This window comes from Amyelois transitella, chromosome 25 (assembly GCF_032362555.1).
Source record: "Amyelois transitella isolate CPQ chromosome 25, ilAmyTran1.1, whole genome shotgun sequence".
Classification (NCBI taxonomy): Eukaryota; Metazoa; Arthropoda; class Insecta; order Lepidoptera; family Pyralidae; genus Amyelois; species Amyelois transitella.
Window position 1 is genome coordinate 7,196,470 of NC_083528.1, and position 8,103 is coordinate 7,204,572.

The window sequence follows — 8,103 nt, forward strand, 5'->3', positions numbered from 1 at the left end:
CTAGCTTCCCCCCGCGACTCCGTCCGCGCGGATGTCGGCCTTCGCGTGGATGGTTTATTTCTCCATTTTGAGTAACTCTGACAATGACATCTTAAAAATATCTATTGGACCCAATTACGGCTAGGCCTATAATAATTAAGGAGATCCCTCTACTGAGCTACTGCTGTTGAGTTCGCGTTCTGTAGTAAGTAGTCCGGTCATATTTGGACGAAAAAATAAAAATGAAGCTACATTAATTCCCATAAAGCTGTAAATGAGTATAATTGTTTAAAACACAATCAAAAGCATTGTTTCAATATTCCCCATGATTCCAGTTTAAGGAAAAAAATTACTTAAGGTCAAAGGTAAAAAAATGGGTTTTTAACGATTTTCTTCAAAACGGTAAGTTTTATTGGAAAATTACCTCAGACATAGATTGCAGAGCATAAAGTTTTCTATAAAAAGGAATCAATAATTTTTTTCAATAAAGCTACCGTTTCTGAGATATAACGATGCAAAAAGTTGCAAGCGTCATAATATGCATAAGCACGTCTCGTATATACTCTGTGTAGCAGTAACATAAGTAAAAATATTGTTCTGTCGGTAATTTTAACTTGAATTCAAAGTATAAAATATACATAAGTATAATGAAACCCAGTCCCTTCATTTATACTGTAGTGAAACCTTGAGACAACATCTGTCTCTCTGTTTAATTGTGTACGTGGCTAGGGTCGTATACCTGCTTGTGGGGATACCGTTGACGGCTATGGACACCACGGCCTCTCATGCCCTAGGAGTGGCGGCCGTTCAGGGCGCCATGCCGCCCTAAATAATATAATCCTCCGTGCTCTTGCCACCATCCATGTTTCAGCTGTTCTAGAACCAAACGGTCTGGCTCGGGATGATGCCAAGAGACCGGATGGTACCCTGGAGATTGGGGCGGCTTTTGGTGTGGGATGCTACTTGTGTCGACACACTTGCGCCGTCTCATCTTCAGGTTACTAAATCTTTTCCGACAATTGTCGAAAAAGCTGATTGAATTATCTCTTGACCGGAGGACTGGAAATTATCTGGCTCAGAGAATAAGCATTTCCATTCAAATTGGCAATGCTGCCAGCCTTCTGGGCACACTCCCGCATGTTGATACTATGCAGGGACTATACAATTTATAAATTAAATTTTTGTTTGTAGTCATCTTTTTTCTTTCTTTTTATAAGTAGTTTTAGTTTTAATTTGATTTAATTGTAATCTCTATTATTGTCCTAAGATGATTTTATTCACTTAGGGTTATTCTAATTTTTTAAATAATAAATGCGAAAGTTAGTCTTGAGTGCCACTGCGTAGTGAAAACACGTATTTATTCTAACCTATTTCAGACTTTTTCAAATTTAATAATAAAAATTTAAAAAAAAACGCGCTAATAGTATACTACCTCAGAGGTGGCGTGGAAACTTGCAACTTTTTGCATCGTTATATCTCAGAAACGGTAGCTTTATTGAAAAAAATATTAATACCTTTTTTATAGATAACTTTATGATCTACAATTAATGTCTGTGGTAATTTTCCGATTTGAAAAACTTACCGTTTTGAAGAAAATCGCGAAACACCCATTTTTTACCTTTGACCTTGGATATTTTTTTTTCCTTAAACCGGAATCATGGGGAATTTTGAAATAATGCTTTTGATTGTGTTTTAAACAATTATACTCATTTTTAGCTTGACGGGAATTAATGTAGTATTTTTTTCATAGTAATTAGTAGCGGCCCGCGTGTGCCGCAAACGGTTCAAGCTAAATCCGACTTTCGGCGCTACAAATTACGGCGCTGAATCCATTGCGGGTAACGTAACGTGTGTTCGCGGTTCTACAGAACAACGTCTATGGATAAACAGAAAAATTAAGATTTTTTTTGGTTCGTATTTTTTCAGGATAAAAAGTATCCTATTTTATGCCCAGGATAATAAGGTATAATTATACCAAGTTTCATCAAAATCGAACCGTTAGTTCTCACGTGATGCCTGAACATACAGACAGACAGACAAAAATTTTTTTAATCACATATCTGTTTTTGGTATCGATCCAGTAACACCCCCTGCTATTTGTTTTTTCAATATTTTCAATGTACAGAATTGACCCTTCTACAGATTTATTATATGTATAGATAGATAGATATCGTAATAACAATAACAATTAAACGACTAATTGATCCATTATCCATCATTTTTACTCCTGATGCTTCGTGTTGAGACCAGTCATGCTTGAGTCGAAATAGGATCAAATCATTATACATGTCAACACGTCTTCCACTCAGAGGCTCTCGCATGAATTCTAGTTTCCAAGATAATATAAGAACGTCAAGGGGTGTGGGTATTAATGACGCCTGCTGGGCACAAACTCCTGTCACGAAAACATCGTCGACCCACAAAAATGGCGCAGACCTTGACGCTTTGAGCAGAGATCGAACTGAATCTTGAGAGTATAGGATGACCCAACCTGTAAAATAAGTCGTGATTAACTATCTGCATACAAATACATATAATCACGTCTTTATCCCCTGCGAGGTAGACAGAGTCAACAGTCTCGAAAACACTGACAGGTCATGTTCAGCTGTTTGGCTTAATGATGTAATTGAGATTCGAATAGTGACAGGTTGCTAGCGCTTCGCCTAAAAGAATAATAACTAGTTTGCTTTAACCTTAGTCGCCTTTTACGGAATCGATGGGTAAGAGATGGAGTGATTCTATTCTTTTTTCTATGAGTGCCGGGAACCACACGGCTCTTATTAACTTTCTGATGTGGCAGTAAAATAACTTACATACATAGAAAAAATATAATGTGAAGGTATACCTGAGAAATACTAATATCTAAATGGACGTCATCTATTAGTATTTTTAAGAGGGCCCTGTCTATTTCGTCCCATAGGGATAAAGTCGTACATAATTCTATGTATATACGAGTATGCATGGATAGGAAAAGAAAACCATAGAGAGAGAGCCAGCTCCTTTTCTTCCAGATTTTTAAGCCAATCAAAGGTAAATTGATATACTTGGGGTACCTATATATTGTAAATGAACTAGCATCCTCTCACTATTTTTGAATTTTAATTCCATTACCAAGCCATCCAGATAATCATGATCTTTGAGCCTTGTGACTATAAATACTCGCACAAACATAATTTTATATTGGCGCCGTGTGGTTCCCGGCACCAATACAAAAAAGAATAGAACCACTCCATCTCTTTCCCATGGATGTCGTAAAAGGCGACTAAGGGATAGGCTTACAAACTTGGGATTCTGTTTTAGGCGGTGGGCTTGCAACCTATCACTATTTTAATCTTAATTCTATCATTAGGTCAAATAGCTGAACGTGGCCATTCAGTCTTTTCAAGACTGTTGGCTCTGTCTACCCCGCTAGGGATAAATACGTGACCATATGTATGTATGTACATAATAAAACAACTTACCAAAACAAAACAAAGGGTAATACTCATTTGGATACTCTTCATAGGACACAAAATGATTTTTATCCCGAAACATAACAGCTTCATTCGAGCGAGGAACGGGCGCATCTTCAACACGATTGCAGGCGATGAGCTCTCTCGCTCCCCAGGGAGACAGGGTCTGAACCAGAAACTGTCTTACCATATCCAAGTCAACTATAACATCATCATCTACCTTCAAAACATATTTCGCTGTACTGCAATGATGCGATACCCACTTCAAACCCATGACGTGCTTATAAGTCAAATTTCCGTAACTATCAACGAAGTTCCCCATTATTATATCACCATACACCATTGCCTCTCTGTGGACATCATGGAATGACATAGTCCAGGGATCAGGCTCGCCGATAAGGTATAAAACTCTAGTCCACGTCACTGGGCGGCCCCATGACTTACGTATCACCATGCGTTTTTCGAAATAACTCCATTTCGAAGGCACAATTATCACTAGAAGCGATTGAGTCACGTTGTTGCATATTGGAGGGCTCTCTAGAAATTTGAAATTGTTCAAATCTGTCAGCTGCTGATACAAGTCGTCCAAAGGCAGTATCGGATTTTGAACTGGTCCGAGCAAAAAGAACTGATTGATCGGCGATTTCTGCTTTGACTGACTTTTGGAGATTGATGAAAAATATATAAGCAAAGTCAATAAGTTTTGCATTGGTTTCATTTTTAAAATCAATGCTTTCCGTTGCAGTTATATTTAAATCCACTTTCTTTTAGTTGTTGTTATAAGGGTTAAATTTATTGAAAGAACTTCCAACGCAAGGAAACTGTAGAATTTCACAAAACAAGAGTTGGATGTAAAATTGTACTTCAGGTTGATGTACCGTAGTTACTATATGCACTGTCTCACTTTCAACATTAACTATATTTAAAATTATTTCCTTTAAGATGTTACAGCTCAGCTGAAACTAATTTTATCTTATTTATTATAGATTATTTTTCATATGAGTTCTGAAGCATGACATATCCTTGACAAATTTCACCGAGTCATAATTTGAGACATAGATCTAGAAAGGAGAGTCCTCCTTTCTAGATCTATGGTCAGAGGTATACCCCGGGCTCCTCTCTAGAGTGGTGAGGATGCAAGCGGGACTAAAAGCCAGGAGGTAGAGGAAGAAGATGACATATTTCTAATTGTCACCGGTTCTCAAGTCAAGTGACTCAGTCAGCAACGAGGATATTTTCATTTTTTAGTTTTTACTTTATTTTGTTTTGTTTTTACAATTTTTTATGGGTTTTGTTATGTCCACCGAGCACAACTCGGTCACCCAAGTACTACAAATTAGAGATATATTTTTTTATTTTCTATTTTTGTTTGAAAGGAATAAAACTTAAAAATTACCAAATCCATTTTGACATATTTAGCAAATATTGGAACTAGACGTGCAGAAAGGGAAATTTTCATGTACTGAGCAAAATTCTTGTAAAGAATATTCTCGAAAATCCCCGCATTGGTAGATACGCACACTACAGAAGAGAAAGGAAAAATAAAAATGATTTATATCGCCAATGGTAAAAGAGGCATAAAATATCTCCGTTTTATTATATTTTCCGCCAAAAAAACAAGTTTGTACCTTCATTCTGTATAAAAATGTATTATATTTCTCTATTTTAAGGAAAAATAAAGTCACTTACAGACCTTGGTGGTCTTGAAAATATTGAAAGGTCAAATTCATCATACATTTGGCATAGACTAGTGATAAAATTTTGATGTAATAAGTAATTATAGTTTTTTAGACATAGTATTTTAATAATGCAAAAATATATATATTTTTTTTTAAATATAAATATATACGGGACAAATTACACTGATTGAGTTAGCCTTTATGAGATACTAACTCAACGATACTATATATATCTATTTTATAATAAATACTCACATAATTATATAGATAAAAATCCAAGACCCAGGCCAATCAGAAAAAGTTATTTTCTCATCATGCCCTGGCCGGGATTCGAACCCGGGACCTCCGGTGTCACAGACAAGCGTACTACCGCTGCGCCACAGAGGCCGTCAAATAATCATACTATTTTATTAATGCAAATATATAATCAAAAGTATCAAAATATATTTAATTTGGTTGAAGATATATATTCTTTTAATCTAAATCTGACCACGGAAAACAATAGCCGAAGACCATCACTCTTTGAACAGGGAAAGACACGGCGTCGGTGTAATCAAGACATTGATCGCAATAACTAGAGATGGGGGCATGTCGAGATATGTCATCGATAAATTGTTTTAAACTTTTAACAAAAATATTTTGAATTCGCATTTTAATTTTTAGAATGATGTGTTCGAAGCAAAAGTGTGAAGGATAGCGGCAAGTGGAAAGATGTTGGTATCTGCCTACCCCTCCGGAATAGATACGTATTATACATACCTATGAATTGCCCTTTATGTCGTGCTAGATTTTGGAATACCTTAAAAAGGTGCACATTATTTTTGAGAGCGGAGGAGTTTTTGTGCCAAATATCATTATACGCCTTTTATACAATAAAAACTACAATATTGGATGCAAACACATGTATAAGCTTCTACCTTGCAACGGTAACATACATCCATACATATAATTACGTTTATGTCCCTTGCGGGGTAGAGAGCGACAACAGTGTTGAAAAGGCTGATAAGCCGCGTTCAGATTTTTGGCTTAATGATAGAATTGAGATTCAAATACGAGTAGTTAATTCAAAATAACGTTAATGATGTAAAAACGTAGCGTATACCCAGATGCACCAAGCTTTGGAGCCTGAGTTCACGTTACCAATTACGGGTTACGTAATATTTATATATTTATTTATCATGAAAATAACAAATGTTTGAGATTGGGATACAAATAATACAAAGTGTCGAAAAGTCTGCGTTTATCTGTATGCGGCGTCATCACTGACGTCACACGACATCTGTCAATCATAGCGAAGAATGTGACGCGTTCAGCCAATAGCAGCGAAGAGTCTAAATCGCGCAAGCAAACATTTCACGGATTGGATCATAAAACCTCCCACTCATCATCGTCTATGCCGCGGTTCCCCAGGCACAATACGTAACCTGGCGGAAGATCTTCCTATTTTGGCGGTCTACATATGTAAAAAAGATTGACCCATTTATCGATAGAAATTTTCCCACCCCTCGAGTGAAGACATCGATAGATGTCGGAACAAATCGAGGGGGCCCGAAGATGGATCGGCAGACAACTGAATTATTAAATACATGCAAATGCTATTACATAAGTGATGCGGGAAATACTTCTCACTTTTGCTATATCGTGTGTAAGCAATATATATTTGTCTCTTTTCAGCCTGTGTTGGATCGATACAGGGTGAATTGCTTTTGTATCTCTTTTTCTGTATGTACTCAAAACATCTATACCGACATGCCAGCTCTGTGCCGATCGAAAGTCTATCGATAAAAAGGTTTATAAAATTGAGATTCTTCTTTTAAGCGATGGGTTTAACAACCTGTCAATATTTGATATCCCAATTCTATCATTAAGCCGAACAGCTGAGCGTGATCTTCATGTCTTTCCGGGAGTGTAAACTCTGTCTACCCCGCAAGGGATATAGACGTGACTAAATGAATGCATGTCCATTAGCAACCAAGCAGATAAAACCAAAGATCCTACGTTGAGAAACATTAACACAGAGCAATAAAACTTGTTTTACGGCTGTTTCTAATACTTAAAATCGTGTCCGAGCTAAATACTGATGACGTTACGTCCATATTACAAACAAAAGCGCCATCTGCCCGCGATTGTCGGTTTTATTATTCGGTTTGTTTACTACCCACATTTAGAAAAGATCTGTCTGAATACATATATTACGGAGTACATACATACATACACATGGTCACGTGTATATCCTTTGGGGGTAGACAGAGCCAACACTGCTGCCAACATGCGAAGCCGGTAGTTTTATACATATTTTGGACATTTCTGTGTTGTATATAAACTTACTAACGGCGCGCTATTATTCGTCCTGTTGATAATTAACTTTTTTTATTGTTAAAAAATATTAATTATCAGTTCAGTATTTCCGAGGCTTATCCCTTTCAAAATAAACAAACAAACGAAGTAAAAAACTTTGATTGTATCATTAGTACCACTACTTCCTATTAAAAAAAAAGGTATAAAAAAATTAAAATCCAACATAAAGACATTTTAACGCAGCATCTGGCAATAATTGGGTCATTTAAATAGCATCTTTCCGCTCTGAATGTTAATAGCTCTGTTGAAGACAGGTGGGTGATATAATTTTTTTTATACAGTACCTTGAATCTTCAGTCACGACTAGCTGTTCCCATCGACTTTGTTTGCCTTAAATCTCTATAAATTAATGCATGTCAAAGTCTAAACTATATTACTGCAAAGTTTCACGAAAATCTGTTCACAAGTTTTTGCGTTAAAGTGTAAGAAACACACGCATCCTTACAAACATACACATACATATGTATATAATAACGTCTATATCCCTTACGGGAAAGACAGATTTGACGCCAACCAATGTTGTGAAACCAAACGTTTTGACAATTATTAAGCGACTAGCTTTCCGCCCGCGACTTCGCCCACGTGTAATTCGGTTATATATAGCGTTTTTTAATGATCTCGACAGGGCTTTTTCT

At 36.5% G+C, this 8,103-nt stretch overlaps 1 protein-coding gene across 1 annotated transcript; it reads right to left on the bottom strand.

Moving 5' to 3' along the window:
* Positions 1–232: 232 nt before the first annotated feature.
* Positions 233–4,149, bottom strand: LOC106143213 (beta-1,3-galactosyltransferase 5-like). Its single transcript, XM_060951463.1, has 3 exons — positions 3,441–4,149; positions 2,205–2,470; positions 233–247 (listed from the first exon to the last, which is right to left on the bottom strand). The coding sequence occupies exons 1-3, from the start codon at positions 4,147–4,149 to the stop codon at positions 233–235; spliced, it is 990 nt and encodes a 329-aa protein (XP_060807446.1).
* Between the last annotated feature and the right edge of the window lie 3,954 nt (positions 4,150–8,103).

Bases quoted from the DNA above. Each gene is read 5' to 3' on its own strand.
- LOC106143213 (XM_060951463.1), bottom strand. From the start codon at position 4,149: ATGAAACCAATGCAAAACTTATTGACTTTGCTTATATATTTTTCATCA. The intron at 2,471-3,440 runs GTAAGTTGTTTT...CTTATTTTACAG, and splicing joins TTACCCTTTGTTTTGTTTTG to GTTGGGTCATCCTATACTCT.